This window comes from Coffea arabica, chromosome 2e (assembly GCF_036785885.1).
Source record: "Coffea arabica cultivar ET-39 chromosome 2e, Coffea Arabica ET-39 HiFi, whole genome shotgun sequence".
NCBI lineage: Eukaryota > Viridiplantae > Streptophyta > Magnoliopsida > Gentianales > Rubiaceae > Coffea > Coffea arabica.
Window position 1 is genome coordinate 10,027,362 of NC_092313.1, and position 20,554 is coordinate 10,047,915.

Consider the following 20,554-nt stretch of genomic DNA (forward strand, 5'->3'; position numbering starts at 1 on the left):
AAAACAAAACCATTAGATTAATAAGTAAAACCTGGATAAATATCAATAAAAATAAATAAATGATAAATGAAGATAAATTTGGTGTCTACACCCCCCTTGGCTCCGTCATTGTCTGGTTGCATTGGCATCTAATTGAAATATCTTGGCTGGTTTAAATGAAAAAAAAAATTGTTGGAGATTCGTAAAATATCACTTACCTCTCCTATTTTCAATTTTTATGTAATATTTTGAACCCAATTCAAAATATATGATTTAAAACTAATTTTGAGAGAGTAAAAATAATTTCATTCCAAAGTTGTCCTTTTGTTCTCGTCTCTTAATTGTTATGACAGACTAATTTATAGTTCTTTAACATTTGAAAATTAGTCTGATGCGGTTCTTTAATGAAAAATTACAAGTTTTTAATAGGGTTGAAAGATCCTTTACCTGATTTTATTTTGCAATTTAGACAACATTAATTAAAAATTTACAAAATATTGAATAATTTATGAAAGATGTAACAATCATCCAAAATACTTTAAAGATGAAGAAAATGACCTTTTTGTACCTTGAAAACACTTTTTTCTAATTTTATTGATGAAAGAGTAATGCTTTGTTTGAATTGCTATTTTTTAAAATTTTTTTATAAATAAATATACTGCAACAATTTTGATGTTTGTCAAGTAAAAAAGTAATTAAGAAATGTTTTCACGAGGTTTGCGGCTTTTGCCAGGAACTCATTGAGCCGTGACAAAATTCACTTGACCATTCTTCCTAGTCTACTGCTCCACTCAACACAACGAGGCGACGTCCACGTGTCACTGGGTTCAATATCCAATTCCGAAATCAAAAGCGCCGTTATCCAAATTCACAAAAATATCTAAAGAATCAAGCAAAAATGATTTCTTCTACAACCCTAAGCTTCTCAAACCTCACTACGACGACGACGACAGCCTCGTCCGTCTCCGAACCGAAGTCCAAGTCTGAACCTGCATCTCCATCCGACCAACCTTCCCGAAAAATCAGAAGTAGCCCGCAACTAAACCGGTGGTCCCGTGCTCGCGCAGTCCGTTCTGGCCGGAAACTAGACCGCCGGGTTCAGAAAATTACCAGCACCGCCGGTTCTCTAGTTCGTACTGACAGTAACAATAGTTCTAATTCCATTAATTGGGAAAGTGAGTCGGGTGAAGAGAGTGGTGGGGTCAGCGGAACGGATGAAACGGAAGTAACGGCAGGTGGGAAGTCAATTTACATGGTGTCTGATGGGACCGGCTGGACGGCGGAGCATTCCGTTAATGCTGCCTTAGGGCAGTTTGAACATTGCTTGGTCGATCGGGTTTGTCCCGTTAGTACCCATTTGTTCTCTGGGGTAAGCTAAACTGAATTTAACAGCTTTTACCCTTTTTAAATAGACTCGTACTATTTCTTGACTTATTTGTATTGTTTTCAGTTTCAGTGGTTGAGTTTACATTGAAATTTTGACGTGTTCATAGCACATTTTCACGATTGAAGCCCTTAACTTTAAGTAGATAAAACTTGTGTCCTGTTTGCTAATATTTGCTTCAAAGCATACCCTTCCAGGTATTTTTCCATAAAGTTATTATTTTTGCTGGATTACGGGTTAGATGGGATGCAAATTGGTATTTCTTCAGTTGCCATAGTGTTTGTCATACTTGTGGAGTTCTTATTTCAGGAAGAAGATGCGTTTAATTTGAACTAATGGATCATGGCTTGTGTAACAATCGGTAGGGGTTATTTAAGTGTGTGGATAAATCAGTGATCAGCTTAAAAAAAAAATGAGTGATCACCTACTGATAAGATGGCTTCATTCCGTGGCATCAATAGAAGTTGCCTGACTAACTGATGTCAGTTGAATTTTTAAAGAAAAAGTAATGTCGGTTGGGAAATGGGGTTGTAGAATTGTGTTTCTATATATTAGGCTGTAGACTGAAAAGACTGGCAGATACGAGCTATGATCTTGTAATAGAATGCCAAGCTTTGTGTTCAAATCTTTCTATAAACTTTCCAACATTATTTTCTAAGAAAGCACTTGCAATTCACTCATCTGTCATGTTTCTTCTGATTCTTTTGTGAGATTCCAAAAACATTTGACGTATCCTGGTTATGGTTTCCAATTGCACAAAGCACTAAAAATTGTATTTAGAAGGGGAGAAAGTGTTCTGCGGTTTCTTTGCCTGCAACTGCAAGCAATCACCCTGAACTTTTTAAGTATGAGCTCTTGTTTTATTGGAACTTTTCAAGTCTATGTTTCAAGACCTCATTGAGAAATAAGTATCTCAATAGTTATCCATGTTTCTTGTGGTACTTTGTTGTTCTCTTAAATGATGCACTGTGCCAATGCCATAATGAAGGCATTAGAAAAGTGCAAAATAATAGCATGGAGACACACTCTGGCTTCTAGGTGGGTATGTTTTACTTCTTTTCTTTGTGAAGACATTTGAGACTTCTAATGAAGTAATTAGCATGACTTGGTAATTGATGAAGCTGTTTGAGCGACACCTTGAACTTGAGATGGGCTTGACCTAGCATTATCTGAGTGAGATTGTTAATTGGCAAATGGTTCTTTTTTTTTTAATCAATTCTAAGTGTGTACTTCTAGATCGTGTGTTACTTCTTGTAGCTGACACTTCCCTTTGGTCATTTTGCTGCAATATTTTTGAAACTCCAGATTGATGATGTTGAGCGGTTGATGGAGGTTATCAAGCAAGCAGCCAAAGAAGGAGCAATGCTTGTCTATACTCTGGCTGACCCCTCCATGGCTGAATCTGCCAAACAAGCATGCCAGCTTTGGGGTATACCATCAGCTGATATCCTTGGTCCAATAACAGAATCAATTGCATCCCACCTGGGTGTTTCACCTTCAGGGCTCCCGCGTTGGGCTCGTGGACGGAGCAGCTCCCTTAGTGAGGACTACTTCCGCAGGATCGAAGCAATTGAATTCACTATAAAGCAAGATGATGGGGCCTTACCCGAAAACTTGCATAAAGCAGATATTGTTCTTGCTGGTGTGTCTCGCACTGGAAAAACACCACTTTCAATATACCTGTCACAAAAAGGATACAAAGTGGCAAATGTTCCTATTGTAATGAATGTAAAGTTGCCTAGTGCTCTTTTTGAGATTGACCCAGAAAAGGTTTTTTGTCTCACTATCAATGCTGTTGTTCTGCATACCATCAGAAGTGCAAGATCAAGGACCTTGGGCTTTGCTGAAGAAATAAGGAGCAACTATTCTGAAATGGACCATGTAAAAGAAGAGCTGGAATTTGCTGCTAAAATTTTTGCCCAAAATCCTGTCTGGCCAGTCATTGGTGAGTACTTACAGACTTCTCATAGTATGTTCGGCTAAATATCTGATATTATGTAATTATCATTACAATCATCAAAATTGGGACATGAAGATACTTTTGGACATCCTTAGCAACCAAGTAACCTAGGATGATACAAGATTAACACAGTTTATTTTAGCTTGGTTGGTTGTTATTAACCTGATTTTGTACTGTATTGTTTCTGGGCATGGTTGCAGAAGTCACAGGGAAGGCAATTGAAGAAACAGCAGCGATTGTACTAAGACTTTTCCATGATAGAAAGAATAGGTGCTCAATGCCAAGAATTTCCAAACGCTATTAGATAGATTGGGAGCTATTTGCTGCTGAATATCCTAGGGATCTGACATTGAGGCCGAAACAAGAAGATGTCAGCGAATGTATGGGTCTAGGCATCTAGTCCAGCAAATTATTGCTTACTAAGTTGGGAGCTGCTGAAGGTACTTTCTGAAGTTCTAAAGTACAGAAGTTTCAGATTGATCATCTTACATGCCATTGCAACAAAGTAATAATTGTAAAGCCATGGGATTCTCTTTTACCAGTCAATCTTCATATAATTTACTTGAAATGAAAGAGAAAGTCGGGCAAATGGAGGAGAAGAGGGATTGGGGAGGTCCACTCGCGTTTTTGCACATATCTAGTTGCTTTAGCAATGACTTCTATAATCAAACATGATATTTGATGAGCCATTGCCTAAATAGTTGAAATTACTGGAAGAATGCCCAGTTTATGGTTCGGCTAGATTATACTTTCTCCAAAAAGAGTAAAAGTAAGAAGATTTAGTGGTTTCACGTCCAACATAATGCTAGAACGTTTTTTAGCAGGAAATGCTGCTGAGTGCTAATTCATGGACATGTGCTTTTTTTGTTTTTTGTTTTTTGTTTGTGACTTCTCTGCTTTGAGTGTGTATGCAAATTGGAATGAGAAAAGTTCCTTTTTTTCTTGATTCTCCTCCACATAAAATTATGAGTTACAGACCTTCATCCAAAGAATTTCCATAGTCTAATCCATCGAGAATATGTCAATCAATCAAGAAACATGAGGGATTCTCCTTGTGATGAATTAATTGTTCTTCTCCTAGGTAAGGTGAATAATTAAGTCCTCAGGTCTGAACAATATGAAGTTCCCCCAGTTATTTTAATCAATCGAATGCTTTTGTACCATAAAATGTTTTAGAACCATTTAAGGCTAGAATCTGCACACGTATAGACATGTTCGGTGCTGTACACTGTTACAATTCACTTTATTGCCTACCCACATGGCAGCCGCAACTATAAGTTTAATGTCTAAGGGAACCTGATTGGGGCTAAACAGGATTACTTTCTAGCTCTTCATTTAGCTTGGCAGTCATGGATGGATCCAACACAAAAAGGTGCATCACATCATCTCTTTCCTGACACTTTTGAATGGTAGAGCTCAAGATTCCATCTTTGTCATAGTGCATTCTGCTGTTGTCTTCATCTTGTATATTATATAGTTAAGAGTAGCCTTAGAAAAGCGAAATCTGCAGAGAATGATGCGCCTGTAACGAAAGGCATTAGCTTTTCAATCTGTTTTTACTGTTTTCTATTCATTCTTCTTGTCCACCATCTTGTGCCCAGCTGCTTAACAGGAAAAAAAAGCAGAATTTTTTCCCCAAACATCTATAACCAACTTTCTAGTGCTCATCTATATACTATGCTGGCTTCCAGTTTTGGCCAGACACTTTGTTTGATGCCATTTACCAGATTAGAGGTGGGAATGCCTGATTGCTTTCGCGGTCATCAATTGAGGCCATTGTCACGTCCAGTGAACTTGTTCATTGATAGTGTGAAGTAGATGAGTAGTATTGTTCCCATGCTTGATCTGTAAAAGTTGAGGATAATGAAAATGTCAGTCAGTAATTGTCCTTCAAGAAAGAGAAACTGAGATTAGTCAGAGATGTACAGCTTCAGGATAAAAATTCATGGTATCTTGTGGGATTTGTTTTGACTTGCATATGTATAAAGTGTAGCGTATATATCTAGTGAAGGCCATTACCAAAACTTATCATTATCAATCTCCTTGTTTCTAATTTATAGATTGATAATCCTAACTCCTCTCCTTGAGCAGTGGTCCAGGATCCTTGAATTTTCCAAGTCATCCTCTGGAAATGCTAAAAGACATCCTTTGAGTGGAAGATAGGGTTAACAAAACGGTGGCCTGGCCTGCCATGACTTTTGGTTCCCTTTGTTATTAGAATATCAGTCAATAGATTGCAGAGGATCTATAAATATATCAGCTGGACTCGAGCATGCTTAGACTAATATACTAAATCCAGCTTATAAAAAGAGGAAAAAATCAGTCATCTGCCATCTGGTTTTGGATTCTTTTGCCCCAAACATTTTTCTCTAAAATAAATAAACGGGAAGTGAAACGGACTTACAATGTGGCAAAGAAGAAAAGGATTCTTCTGGGGTCAACAGTCCAAGAGGGAGAAGATGATCGTCTTAAACTGAATCTTCTGCTGGCGGTGCTGATCCTGCTTTCGGTTGGTCCGGCAAGGCTGCCGGTCATGATAGTTATGGGATTATGAACTTGTGGGCTGTGGGAGTGCTCGGTGGCGCCCACCACCGCCACCATCGGCTTTTCAGGCGTGCTACTGCTACCCCCTTGCAATAAAGAAGCTGCAATGAAACCATGCAGAAAATTACAATATAGCACGTGGTTAAGAAGCCTCCCATCTCCTATTGTGATCCTAACTCTTAGCTTCTAATGTTACCTGCATGTGCAGGAAATGCCATGACCTGATGACAGAATAGAAACCTTAAAAAAAAATAATAATGGAACCACAAAAGGAATGACAGTCTTTTAGGGTGCATATTAAAAATAGCAGACTTGGAAAAAAGCCATGTTCAAAGTCCCATTTCTCAAGGAAAGTGGACAACTCCAACTCCAACCCCAAATATTTAAATGTCACCCAAAATGAGATATGGTATGTCTGCTAGCAGAATAGAAAGCAAAGAATTAATTATATGTTGCAATTTTGGATTACGTGCAGCATTCAGAAAAGCTTCACATGCCCTTGTGGTTTTGTTCTGTATGGTATCATTTCTCTTTTGTTATGGAAATTGAACTCGGGATTCTATCTTTCGAACAATTCTCAAACTTTTTAACCGTTATGACTGAATTCATTGCAGATAAAATGATAGTAGCTTACTGGAGCCCCGACCTTCTTTAGCTTCTCTGCTGGAGTATTTTATCCAAGAAACTGCCAGTCATATCAATTATTATGAGGAATAATGACCTAGGAAGCCGCCTCAAGTATTATTAGGTAATTAAAATTCTCTTTTTATATAATGACGATGAAGATAAATCCACATGGTATGACAAAAACGGTGGCTGGGGGTGGGGGCGGGGGGTTATCCAGCTTCCAATTGCGTTACTTAAAAGGCTGGCTGTTAATGGATTGATGGCAAGTACGTGGCGCAGTTTTCGGCATGACAAGTACCTATGGAATTATTAATATTTTTGTCAGTGTTTCCCTTTGTATTTACATTATTGCCCCTATCAAACTAACCGTCTAAATCACTCCTCCTTCTGAGACGTCCCATGAACATGGAACCCAGTCTCTGTGCCTATATCAGATCGATCTTATGCCAGAGTTCATTTTGAATTATTGTACATAAGAAACCATTAAAAAAAAAAAGAAAGCAAGAAAGAAAGAGAGAAACCAATATGATTTTTTACAATGTCAAAGCAAGAGGATTGACGATAAGGAAAATTTAGTTATACAAGTGATTTGACCTCTTGGACTTTTTTTAACTTGGATACAGACAAGGTCTGGGTTGAAAAACAGATCCTACAAATGTTTGAATTGATGCTTCAGAAATGAGATGAGCCAAAAGGATTTTAATGCAGTGAAGAATCTGATTCCATTTCATTTGGAAGCTACAGCCTGCAGAATGGAGGAAAATTGACAGGTTTTGTTACTGCCAATTCCTCTTTGTCATTTTAGTGAACAGAGAAAATGGCCTTGATAACAAAAATTTTTGGCACACGTACTCAAATAACTTGGGATAAATTCTTGAGGAAGCCAAAATAGCAGCCCCAATTTTACTCCGAGATAGTAGTATAATTGTTGGGTTTGAGTTTTATCCCATCAATCGTTTATTTGAATAAAATCCTAGCCCATATTATCATGATTGAATACATGATACATATGCAAAATCTTAATTTTAAATTTAAATTAAGATTAATTATTATGCATCTAACCGTGCATTGACAATGCATCAAAGATTAATTATGAAAGTAATTATGACAGAGAAACGGTTCCAAAACATGGTCACGTTTTGATGATCAATGTAATTACTTCACGTAGACGCCAAGCTCTTTGACAATATTCTAGCCATCCCAACAAATCTTCCTTGATTTTTCAGGAAGTAATTTTTTTTTCTCTTTGGGTAAAAGAACAATTATCAAGAGAGAGAGAGAGAGAGAGAGTTGCTTGCTTACCTCTTGGTGAAATTGCAATGGAGCCATAGTCTCTCTCACCATTGGCAATGGGATTGGACTTCTTTTCGCCACCTCGCTGCTGCGACGCTTTTCTTGAAAGGCTTCTCTGTAACTTTTTTTTTTTTTTTTTTTTTAATCCACAAATTGACAAGCGTATATTAGGGACAAAAAGCACATCCTTTATAAATTCTAGCAATCGTCTTTCTAAACCTACTGTAGCAATTGCTCAAAAAAAATGTTTATCATTTTAAGTACTAGACTTTCCAAGGTTGAGGTTGGTCGGCGTTTGCTGAAACTGATGACGACTAAAATTCTGTGGAATGGGAATATTGCTAGCCTCTTTATTTTCAACGTTTCATAAATGAACAGAAGCCATAATGAATAGGCATTTAAGTGAGCTTTCAAGGTAGGCAAAAAAGGCAGTAGTATTTAGAGAAAGAAAATGGAAGAGAAATGATGGTCAAGACCAAATAGGAAAATACGAAGAAAAATATAAACATATTTTGAGCCATAAGTAAAGCTTCATAAGATGCAGAATGATTGCAAAGAGAATTGTAGAGTATATTAATCAAGGAGAAGAAGTAACTGTAATTCTGGAGTTGGCTTTGATATCTTTGTCAGTACTGAGATGTGATGCGAAACGCTCTATATCCACTATGAAGCTATCAGATGCTTTCCGGGCTGTGTAGTCCTCCACACCATTTGTTTGATGGGAAACTGATATTTCCTGGGCACCTTTGTCTACCAATTCACTGACTTCATTGATTGAGCTCAGATTCTCAGACCCCATATGTTCCTGCAGCTGCATAATTGTCCAAGACAAGGACATGCAGATAAATTAACTTTACTTATCCAACATCATATTAATTGGAGAACCCTAAAGAGAGAGAGAGAGAGAGAGAGAGAGAGAGAGAGAGAGAGAGAGAGAGAGGCAGAGAGAAGTGAAGAAAGAAATCGATTCGGTTTTGAAGAAGTAGTCCTATCAGGGGGTTCCAACTTCCAACTTCCAACGAAGCGGTTGTGGAAACAATCTAGAAGAGTAGACATGAAGAAAATACAAAATTATAGTAATAGAAAGGTACAAGCGAGAAGAAGCTCTGGTTACCAGCTTTGGATTTTCCATAATTCCCCAACAACTTCCGACTTTCGGAGGGGAAAGATGGTGAAAACAAGAAGGCCAGAGAGAAGATTGAGAGAAAAAGAGATTTGGAGGGTGACACTAACACCAACTTGCGTACCCCCAGTTGGCCGAGGGCAAAATCACTATCTACTAGTACCTGATCCCATTTGATGCCAAAAAAACAATTAGCAAGCTAGTAGGATAGTCAACTTTGTCTTTAGGACTAAAGAAACTTAGTACTACTTAATATTGAGGTAATTAATAGAATTTCTTAGTACTACTTAATATTGAGCTAATTAATAGAATTTCTTCTCATGAACCAAATGAAAGGCTTCAGTTTTCATTCAACTACTTCTAACTGCTATCTATGGTTATTCATTTATGGCGTTGAAATATGTTGACAAACCTGAACACTTGCGCAAAGTCTTCCTCTTCTTCAACTTCGTGCTGTCTTTTCTTTCCTTATCAACCAATGAAACAGTTGCAAAAACTCACACGGCAAGAAGTTGGATACGCATGAAGAGATGTTGGAAGTGATAACGTGCAGGGGTTCTAACCGATGTGTTTATGTTTTTGATTGCAACTGAAAGGCTTTTACCAGTAGTATATAGCACTGGAGGATAGGAAAGAAAGGTTCATCTGAGAAGATGAGAGAGCATCAGAGAATTTCGAGGATGATTAGAGAGAGAAGAGGAGAGGTAAAGTGGGAGAGAGTTGGGATTGGAAGAGAAAAACTTGGTACAAAAATTCTTGTTTTCGTGCAGGGAGTGGAGACTTTTAAAGGTTTGGTCAGGTTGGGGTTCTTGATGATATCAGGCTTTGCTGTTATCTGTTATCTGTTTTACATGTGTGACTTTGTTATCTTTAGCTGTTAATATATATTTTTGTTTGCTTGTAATCAACTTACTTAAAGAATGTTTTAGAGTTCTATTCATGCATGTGGAGGTCTACCCTCGTTATGGTACAGCCTATGTCATTAATAATGCTTATTGAAAAGGGTTAACAAGTTTGGCCACAAATAATAGGGCATTGTCAAGATTGTGATTTATTTGTCAAAATATATTTGCTTACATCATCATTACAATTTCCAACGCACCTTTTTATCTTCCCAATTATCTTTTTATCTCACATACATCACATCACAAAAAGTGCTACAGTAAAAATATCTCTAATAATTCACAATCCAAACAAACCCAATGATTATAGGGCATTGTCAAAACATTAAACATCTACTAGTATTCATTTTCGTACTTTTTGGGCTGTGAATTTTCGGCCTCATAGACTGAACTTTGTTGCACTAATACAATCCCAGAATCTCTCCTCAATTGTGTGGAACGAGATATGAATGAAGTGTTTAACGATTTTAGTCCCTAAACTTTGAACAAAAGCAAATTCGATATCAAATATTTTAACTTTCGAACACATTTAGCACCTTTGACAACAGATTTTTTCACACAAGGCTAATTTTAAAGTAGGCTTCAACAATTTTTGTGGTTGTGTCAGTTTTCCTCAATAAATTTTACAGTTTCACACTTTTTCGAAAATATGCTCAACTTAAATAGTATATAATGTGGCTTCAATCATCCTTGGACGCAATTGCCAAACGTCATAGTGCAATTAATCGCATTAATACTTGGCCCATATTTCCTCATTACTTTCCCGTTTTGGCCGAATCGAATGAATAAAAGTAATGATCATGACTTTGAAATTATCTATCCAGTGGACATAAGCCACTCTAGCCACCCGTGTCATCGTTTATCCAGAAAAGATGAGCAAAAATTCGGCTGCTGTGAATTGGTACGGGCATGAAGACTCGAGCCTAGAAAATGAGGGAAAGGATGGACTTTGATGACGAGCTGAATTGACGCAAAACTGATTTGTCAAGGGCTATACGAAATTTTCTCCAAAATGGTTCTATCATGCAGTTGAAATAGTGGTCAAAAAAATTCAAAATTGTGCAAAACTGTTGTGAAGATGCATTCTTGCGCAGACATTAAATTGTTAAGAAAGCCTTCGAATTGCGATTTCTTGACTCCTTTTGATCACTTTCAGCATGTTATTATTGATTTGTGTTATTTCAATTACTAATATTATTAGCAAAATTAACGAGATAAAATACGATATAAATTAATTATAATATATGCAACGTTTTGTTCTCCTTGCAATACCTTAGTTCATTTTGACCACTTTAACTCATTCTTATTGATTTATCGAGTTAATTCTACTAAAGTTATTATTAATTAGATTTAAACAGAACAAACTTGAGGTGCAAATTGTCTAAAAACGAAAATTTAGGATGTGAAGTATTCATATTGAAATTTTAGAGTGTAAAACGAGAAAATGATACAAGTTTAAAGATAGAAAGTGGAGGAGTCCAATAAAATATTGAACAAATATATGTGAACACCGAATTCAAACAATTCCTGTGCCATCTTGCGGTAGACAATAATATTTTAGAACCGATAAGAGAAAACATGGCAAGAAATGGGAGAGGACAAGTAGCCGCCGAGACGGCGACAGTGCGAACACTTGTTTTTTAGTAAATCCCCAGTTGGGGTTGGGTTGGATTGGACCACGTCTCGCCGCTCGGCCCTTTCTGGCATGCCAAATTGGCCTATGCAGCTGTAGCCCGCCCACCCCCCGGCCGGGCATCTAGCTGCACCTTTCCATCGCTTGGCCCCTCTCCTCCGGAATCCTCCTCTTATATTCGACTACTATTGACTTGCAAACGGCGGGTATGACTAAGAACTGGAAACCAAACAAAATATAACAAAAAAATATTAATAGAAGTTGTTTGGATAGAGTATTATTTGGAATAATTACTGTAGCACTTTTTGTGATGTGATGTATGTGAGATAAAAAGATAATTAGAAATATTAAAAAGGTGGGTTAGAAAATGTGTTTATGATGCAAGCGAAATATTATTTTGAATAATTTCACTATATTGTTTCTGGGATTCTAAGATGGCAACACATGAACTTATATTAATAGAAACATATAATTTACGTAGTCATTTTGAAAGCCTCAAATGTCTACATTCTTTCAAAATTTCACCACATAATTTACGTAGTCATTTCGAAAGCCTCCATGTTGAAGCCACAGAACTTAGAAATTTCGAGTTTATTATTTACTACTGAGTACGAGTTTCTTCTCCCACGTAAAACGTTGAATTAAAAAAAGTAGATCAGTTAAGGTAAAGAACAAAATCAAGGCTGGTAGTGAATTAAAGTAATGAACAAATCAAGACTTTGAAGCGTTGGTAGCTTAGATGTAAATGACAAATAATTTTCAACCTTCTTATCTGTTTTTAATTTCTTCCACAAAACTCGTGAAGTTTATAGTAGAATATATATATATGTAGGAAATGCACAGCATCAAAAGTCAAACCGGACCTCTAATTGATTTCTTTCTACTTCTGAGTGATGAAGCAATAGATTCATGAATGTAGAGACAGATTCAAGTCCCTTAGCCTGCTGGAGAGGCAAAGGGCCCCCTCCAGCTTCACAGACAAGGTTTGACATTCCAGTTGATATTCATTTTGATTAATATGCACATGTTTGTTTTTTTTTTTTTTTTTAAAAGAAAAATATATAGAGACTGAACCTTGCGATATATATATAAATATGAATATACGTACAGAAATCGAATGTAAAATAAATTTTGCAACTTAAATTTTTCAAAGAAAAGATAAAATTAGAAGAACGAATAGGAGACTGGGATATAATTTCCAGCAAATTAAAGCAACTGACAGCATATGTTACTAAACATATCAAATGCAGGATTACCATATGATTGAGAAGGCAGACATCCTCATCTTGTCATTGGGTTTTCCATTCATTGCTGATTGCGTGTAGGCTTCAATTAGGGAAAACCTTTTCATGTTGTCACACTCAACTTCAAAATCAGGAAAAAAATTTGAGATTATTTGCTTGCTCCTCGAATCTTCATCAACGAACATTAATACTTGACGTTACCTATTCTCATTGAACTGGAAATAATTCAAATTATGCCTTGATCAAAGCTACAGATAAGTGATAACCACTGGGTTCTGTCTAGTGGGCAGAGGTGAGGGGGCCTTGGATTATTTGGTAGTTCAGAATTGTTGGGAATGAAATCAAACAATAATTTGAATCTGGAGAGACGATTAATTATCATCCACTAAACAAGAACTTGGATTTTAGTGAAGTCCACTTCATTGATGTAATCTGATTATCGCCTTTATCATTGCAAGATTGAAAAGAACCGTGAGTAGGTCCTGTTAAGGCAGAAGAATCATCTTTAGTGCAGCAAGATTCATCATTTCCCTGCTATATAAGACCAACCAAGGAGGTTGCACTTGAGTTACTGTTCGGTGCTCTAAGTCGGCCCCGTGTTACACGATGGCAGGACCATTTCTTTTCCAACACAAACTGTCTTAGACTTCATCTGAAATTTTTGTAGAAAAATATGCTGTAGCAAAACCGTCTCTTTTCTAGCAATACGAGTTACCGTCCCCGTTGGATTGCTATTTTTTAAAATCTTTGTAGAAAAATATACTGTAACGATTTGCTGCATACGAGGTAAGTAGGTGATTGAACAATATGTAAAATGTAAAAAAATTTTAGTGGAAAATTACAATCAAAACACCAAAGTTTTTGTAGAAAAATATACTATAACGATGTGATGTATATAAGATAAAATGATAATTGGAAAATGTGTCGAAAGATTTTTTTTTTTTTTTTTTTGGTTGTGAAAATTAGCAATCTGGACAAGGCCTTTCATTTCTTCCCCCAGTAATATTCTTGAATCTTTTTTGTTTAGGTCCAAAAAACCCCTCCCCTTGGATAAAAGAATTGGGGAATCGAAAACCCTATAATATTGTTATTTATTAAGCAAGTTAGTTGGGCAGTTGATGAGATAGCCTTGGTCTAGTAGTTAAAATAGAGACTCCAAAATTTATAAGTCTTAGGTTTAAATGTTCCTTTCCCCACTCTACTTCTTAAATCTCACCCATCTCCGGTCCGGTCCGGTCGGAAAAAATAAAAAAAAAAAAAAAGAAAAAAGAAAAAAGTTAGTTGGGCGGTTAAAACTTAAAAACACATCCTTGCAAGTTACGCAGAAAGAAGAGAGGATAATGTTATGAGAGCCACAATGCATTGAACAACAATTAGTGGCGGAATTATTAGTAAGCTACCAGTACAATCATACAATGCCCAACAATGAAAGTGATGTTCAGCACAAACCTCTTTTAAAGCTTTGATTTTAATCGTGGTGGCGATGCCTTCTTCATAAACAGGATTGGGGCTCTCCCAGAGAACTGACATTTCAACAGCTCAAATTCATTATAATCAAGGAAAGGAAAGTGAATATAATGTGTTGTTGGTAATGATAGCTACATCCACGCCATTAGCAACCGATAAAGAGTGGTTAGGAGTCCTAAGGCTAGTTGACCCTAAAGCAGGTGATGGTGCTTAAAGTAAGCACTACAGCCAGCAAGAGTCCAACATAACAACTTATATAGAAGTGAAAAATATATAATCACACAATTATTAACATATTGTTCGCTTCTTCCAAACTTACAAACCTATCAAGACTTGTTCTCGGTTGGTTAATTTGGATTATTATAGTTTCTGATTTTGGATATCAATTTTTTTTTAAATGTTTCCATTTGCTTTTGTATTTATAAATTTTTTAATAGCTAGAAAAAGAGCTAAAATTCATAGTTTATTAAAACGTATTTTTTTTATTGATTCTAATTATTTTCTATAATCACTTTAAATAATTTGGTTTTGCAAAATTTAGAGCAAACGAGGACCAGGCCACAGTCTGGAAACTTCAACCTTAATTGGATGCTTTCACTATTAGTATTAGAGTAAGGCTTCATTACCACCAAATATTATGTTAGTTGAGCTTAGCTTGTTGGAAATTATTAATACGTGAGAGATTCTGTATTCGAAACCTCTTACCTACACTACTTAAAAATATATTGAAAGAAGGAAATTAATAAGTATGTTCTCTTGGTCGGTCGGTCGCTCCAACCAAACACTATCACCAGAATCATTCCAGGGTCACTAATTAATTTGCCAACCTCAGCTGTGTTCTTGCGAGTTATGACTCATTGAGAACTAAGATATTCCAATTTGGCCCAACCAAACAAAAAAAATTTTCCAATTTGTTTCCTTTTTTGGTTGTTAGTTACAACTTTTTTTTTTTTTTTTTTTTTTGTTGTTAAATTGGCTGTATCGTCCTCAAAGTCCATTTAACTTTTTTTTAAGCAATTACTCTTCTAATCATGATTCATGATCAGCTAAGGAGGCAGGCTTATTAGGTACAAGATGCTAAGCGTCTGTTGGGCCATCACTCCGTCTAGTGCATATCTTTGACCAAAGTCCAAATTTGATGGTCCGAGTACCAAACAAACCAAAACAGATCCACAAAGCCCGGACCTATGCAGGGCGTCTTATAAAGTTTAAACTCGTTTAAAAGCGGAAAGTTTTATCCACGACATTAAGTTCAAAAGCGGTCATCATCAATCGAGACTCGAGAGCTGCACCAACCACCCGCAGAACTTTTGTAGGATTTGAGTCTTACTAGAAAATCTGGCTTTAAGGCCCTCTGCCTTGGTATATGCATGGCCTGGAGAATTGATTCGTAGGACTGATATATGGGCTCTTCCTTGGTGGTTTCTGAATATAATCACTTCTAAAAACTGCTAGAAGTCAAGGAAATTGTTGAAAGACGGCCTGTTACTTTATTCTGCATGGAACATATAGGATGATAGACCCCTAATTAGAAAATACTAGTATTATACTTATATAATGCATGTTTGTACATATAATTAAAAAAAAACTTTCATATTTTATATATTTTAAAAATATGCTAAAAAAATACTTGTACTTTTCAATGAACCGTATAAAATACATAAATAAATTTTGACATACTTCACTAATTATGCTTTAATTTTTGAAAAAAAAATTTAAAAATTTTAATACGGAAAATGACTTACCTTCCTAGTTAGATACAAAATTAATAGCGACATATAATATAATTCTATAGATTTATATACGTAAAAGTAATAAGGTGATAAAATTTTAATACATTTAACGTCTCATACATAGAACAAGAGTTAAAATTGGTATAAATATAGATAATCCTTGAAAAATATAATAATTTTAGCCATATTCTTTGTTTTGTAGCGTTAAAATACATTCGTACAATTCACTGACATATTATATGCGTAGATTTGTTGAACACGTATTTTTATACTGAATCTTTAATCATACTTTTAAAAAAAAAAAAAAATTACATGTTACACGTATGTATAATATAATATGTCGTATTAAACTTGACCTGCATTTTTAGAACTACAGATCAACTATTGTCAGCTAAATGGTCCATATGAGATTACTTTTGTAATGTGTCGTCAATCAACAACATTAACCTTTTAGTTACGTACAGGAACGTGCATGGTGCTACAGATCTTAAGTCCTCCCGATTCCTCCTGAGCTTTGATATTGTATGCTTTTGCGCCGACTGCCATTTCACAGCAATTAGGGGCGGAATAAAAGGTGACGGAGAGAATTGGGTGGTTTTGTAGTTGTCGAAGGATACATTTACATTTAAGAGGAGCTCTGCACTTCATGATGAAAAGCAGGGGCATACTTGCAAATTAAAAGGGTCTCAGCAGAAAATTTTAAAAAATTAATTTGAATTTAGTTAAATGTAAGCCCATTTTTGTAAATTTTCCATGTTTGTCACAATTACATTCAACATTATAATGTACTCTAGGATTCATGAAAAGGTAGATTGGTCTTCCATATATTCCAATAGTGTTGTGGTTTAAAAGACTATTTTGAGGGGTTTTTGAAGGTGAAACAAGAAAAGGGGATTCGTATGGGATTGAAGCTTAGAATATGGAACAGCAAACTCTATGGACTTTTTGGCTTGTTATGGAACAAGCTCTATGAATAATGATCATTTTATTAATTATTAGGCATGCCCTAACATACTGAGTTTCAATTAATACTTCTCAATTCATTGATAAACATTTCACAACGAGAAGACCAATACATACGATGCACTTTGCAAATCATTGAAGTTGATCCAATTATCTCTGGTCAAAGTGCCCAATGGAAAAAAAAAATATATATAAAATGCTAATAATGCTGAGATGAAGTGGTCCTTATCTGTGTGCAATGGCTATTGTGACAGACTCAAAACAACCCTCCACCTAATCGATGGCCCGGGATTAGTTGACGGGTCCTACGTGCACATGATTCTTCTGTCAACCCACTTGGTTAATATCATCAATTAACTTTCGAATAGATTAAGATAGTTGATTGCTAAGTTACAAGAACTAAGTTGTCTTGTTCAGAGGATCTCAGTTTAAGGGCCTGTAACTAACTAAGGGACTGTCACGCTGAAATGTCAACAGTCATGCACTTGTTAAGAAGTACAAACATTATTGCCCTGATCGAGGGTAATCAAAATTTGTCACGGCAATTTTTCTTTTTAATATGTCCATCAATCATTGCCAAACCCAAAAATTATTCTATGAATAAAAAAACAGCTAAGTAAGAAAGCCGTGGCATGACAGCTCTCTCACAACATAATCAATGTTGCCAAAAGAACTAGCTCGGGCTAGTATAAATAGCTACGAGGGGTTGCTAATTAATCATCTCAAGAAAGAAGAGCTTAAATTCATTGAAGACAATCTGTCTTCTGCATGGCTACCTCAAGAGTTTCAAAGCATTTCTTGTTTCAGTTGATCTTCTTAGCTTTGATTGCTTTCAATCGTGCGAATGGGCGGAGCCTAACGCCTGATTTTTACAAACACACATGTCCCAACCTTGTATACACGATTAAAACTGTGGTTGATGAAGTAATGTCCGTGGCACCAACACTCGGTGGTCCTTTAATGAGAATGCACTTCCATGATTGTTTTGTTAGGGTATGTAAAGATTGTTATTTATTACTGCGCGCTGTGTAATTTTCATGGTATTACCATTATACATACATATAGTTATTATATATATATTCAATCTTCCAGTGCCTTCGATGAACGTATGTAAATTGGCTTGCATGCATGCAGGGTTGCGACGGATCAGTGCTATTGGACACTCCTAATAAGACTGAAAAATATGCCATCCCAAACTTAAGCATTAGAGGATTTCAAATCATTGATAAGGTGAAGAGTGCAGTAGAGAAAGTATGCCCAGGGATTGTTTCTTGTGCGGACGTGCTAGCCGCAGTAGCAAGGGACGTAACCGTCGCGGTAATTTTCTCTTAATATCCTTAATTTTCTTCTAGCACGTACAGCACAAGTCAAGGAAATATATATATTGGCAGCAGTATCAATTTATTTAACTCTCTTCAGCTCTACTTAATAATATCGGATTGGTACATTTTCCTTTACCAGTTAAATGGGCCGTCATGGGAAGTCGAATTTGGACGAAGAGATGGAAGAGTTTCAACTGTCAATGAAGCCTTGGCAAATTTATTGTCACCTTTTGCGAATATTAGCACTTTAAAACAGGGATTTCAGGCAAAAGGCTTAAGTGTCAAAGATCTGGTGGTGCTTTCAGGTGCCTACAACTTAATTTCCCTGCCCCTGCGTATATCACCTGATTTCTCCCATGCAAGAGGCTTAATTTCCATTTGTTACCGTAATGTTACAAATTTAGTTCTTTATTTTTCGCAAACATATTTTGATTATAACATATTTTGGACACGCTCAAATTTCAAATTCGACACATTTAGCCTTTTCTCTGCGTCATGTTAGATAATATATTTTTTTCATTTCCTGTATACAATGAATGATACTGTTGGATTAGTAACGTAAATTGTCAAATTTTAGGAGAATAGGGACTAGCCTCAAATACTTTACATGACGAAAATTGAAATATTTTAACCAAAAAAAAAATAAATTTAGTTACCTAATTATATTAGCCTTTTGACGTGATCAGGAGGACACACCGTTGGAACTTCTCATTGCGCAGCCTTCAACAATCGTTTATACAACTTTACTGGCAAAGGTATTCAGAATGATGATGCTGATCCCACATTGGATTATGAATACGTCCCAAAATTGAAAAGTAAATGCAAATTCGGAGACCGGAATACACTGGTGGAGATGGATCCAGGAAGTTTCAAGACATTCGACCTATCCTACTTCTCTCTCGTGGCTAAAAGAAGGGGCCTTTTCCAGTCAGATGCAGCTCTGCTTGATGATAGTGAAACCAGAGCTTATGTTAAACTTCATGCTCTGAAAGATAAAGCCGGTTTCTTCAAGGACTTTGCCGATTCCATGATCAAGATGGGTAGAATTGGCGTTCTCACTGGAACTCAAGGTGAAATCAGGAAAGTCTGCACCAAGGTCAATTAATGGAGGAGTCAATTACCTTCTGTCATTGATACCCAAAGTTAAAGTCAGGTGTTGAAATTTTATTGGCGTGCTGGTCTTCAATTCTTTACCCTGTTTACTAGTATTTTTTTTCCTCGAGATTCATGTCTCATTTTGGAAATTGTAGTAAATCTTTCCCGACTTTGTAGTGGGGACTGGGGAGTCTCCTGTCAGAGAAGCACAATCGATGTGCTCATCTAGCCATGTTTGTTTGGGATTCATTAGTACGTAATAAGAATGAGAAAATTTTGTGCGCTAGCTTGCAATAATTCTACTATTATACTTCTACTGGAAATTTATCTACACCAATACATATATTTTTCAATTGGTTATTACTAATGGATGAATCAACATGCATTATCCACCCCAAATGCATGATATTGAATACTACACCATTTACATTCATTTTTATTTTCTTGAAAAATAAAATATTTCTTATACCGGCCGTGCGTGCTCTTTTTTTTTTTTTTTTTAATGCAATAGGCTGCGTAAACATGAGCGAGCCTAAATGTATGACAATTTAATTCAGTTTGAATTTGAACTCTAAATTTTGCGTATATGACTTACATTTACTCCTATTAATGATTATATTATCAATGTAGAAGAAATTAATCATTCTTCTTGCACGAAGAAAAAAACGAATGATTCTGATTCATTTGTTCTTCACAGTTGAATGGTAATTGTCAAATTGTCCATTTGGAACTCAAGTAAATTTTGTCTATTGTAGATGATTCGGTTGCGTGCAAAACTTGCAGGTTTTGCTGCTCTGAAAGTTGTATTTAAAATTTTCCGTTTGTAAGCCGAGGAGCAGTTGGACACATGCTATGAACTATGCACGTCGCCTGGTTGCTATTAAAATTGAGGAGCGGGTTTTGGGCAAGTAAACAACTTTGATTTAATTAAAGGAGAGAATAAAGAAAATTCAGATTGAAAAGGTATCTTAGTTTTGATTGGTTGGAGCCTTGAGGGCTAGCTTGAAGTTGAAGTAGTTTTTTTTTCCTTTAATTATTATTTAATTACAAGTAATCCACAGTGATGAGATCCATACATGAAATTACAACACATTACAAATAAAAACTCGTAAATAGTGGAATGAATACTAACATGCAGTCGCCAACATAAAAAAAAAAAAAAAAGATTTTGCTAATACCTTAAATTCCATGATCTCAACCTTGGTGGATATAAACTTTGTTCGTTCGGACATAAAATTTTGTATTCAAAATTATTCAGTACCACACTGGTGAAATTTCTGAATTA

The 20,554-nt window shown here is 36.0% G+C and overlaps 3 protein-coding genes across 5 annotated transcripts; 2 read left to right on the forward strand and 1 right to left on the reverse strand.

Moving 5' to 3' along the window:
* Window positions 1-795: 795 nt before the first annotated feature.
* Window positions 796-4,269, forward strand: LOC113730838 (probable pyruvate, phosphate dikinase regulatory protein, chloroplastic). The gene is made up of 3 exons (XM_027255789.2): window positions 796-1,348; window positions 2,669-3,308; window positions 3,524-4,269. The coding sequence occupies exons 1-3, from the start codon at window positions 878-880 to the stop codon at window positions 3,625-3,627; spliced, it is 1,215 nt and encodes a 404-aa protein (XP_027111590.1). The 5' UTR covers window positions 796-877; the 3' UTR covers window positions 3,628-4,269.
* A 163-nt stretch (window positions 4,270-4,432) lies between these two features.
* LOC113730839 (uncharacterized) lies at window positions 4,433-9,721 on the reverse strand. 3 transcript variants are annotated; one of them, XM_072078847.1, is made up of 6 exons: window positions 9,323-9,721; window positions 8,902-9,073; window positions 8,383-8,592; window positions 7,797-7,908; window positions 5,728-5,968; window positions 4,433-5,168 (listed from the first exon to the last, which is right to left on the reverse strand). In XM_072078847.1, exons 2-6 carry the CDS (start codon window positions 8,917-8,919, stop codon window positions 5,087-5,089), a joined length of 663 nt encoding a protein of 220 aa, XP_071934948.1. In that variant the 5' UTR covers window positions 8,920-9,073; window positions 9,323-9,721; the 3' UTR covers window positions 4,433-5,086. The 3 variants fall into 3 exon arrangements, with proteins under 3 accessions (XP_071934948.1, XP_027111591.1, XP_027111592.1); XM_027255790.2 differs by having other exon boundaries at window positions 8,383-8,598; window positions 9,323-9,715; XM_027255791.2 differs by lacking the exon at window positions 8,902-9,073 and having other exon boundaries at window positions 8,383-8,598; window positions 9,323-9,719.
* Window positions 9,722-17,591: 7,870 nt separating this feature from the next.
* On the forward strand, window positions 17,592-19,555 carry LOC113729737 (peroxidase 27-like). Its single transcript, XM_027253983.2, has 4 exons — window positions 17,592-17,845; window positions 17,987-18,169; window positions 18,314-18,479; window positions 18,861-19,555. The coding sequence occupies exons 1-4, from the start codon at window positions 17,621-17,623 to the stop codon at window positions 19,277-19,279; spliced, it is 993 nt and encodes a 330-aa protein (XP_027109784.1). The 5' UTR covers window positions 17,592-17,620; the 3' UTR covers window positions 19,280-19,555.
* The last annotated feature ends 999 nt before the right edge of the window (window positions 19,556-20,554 follow it).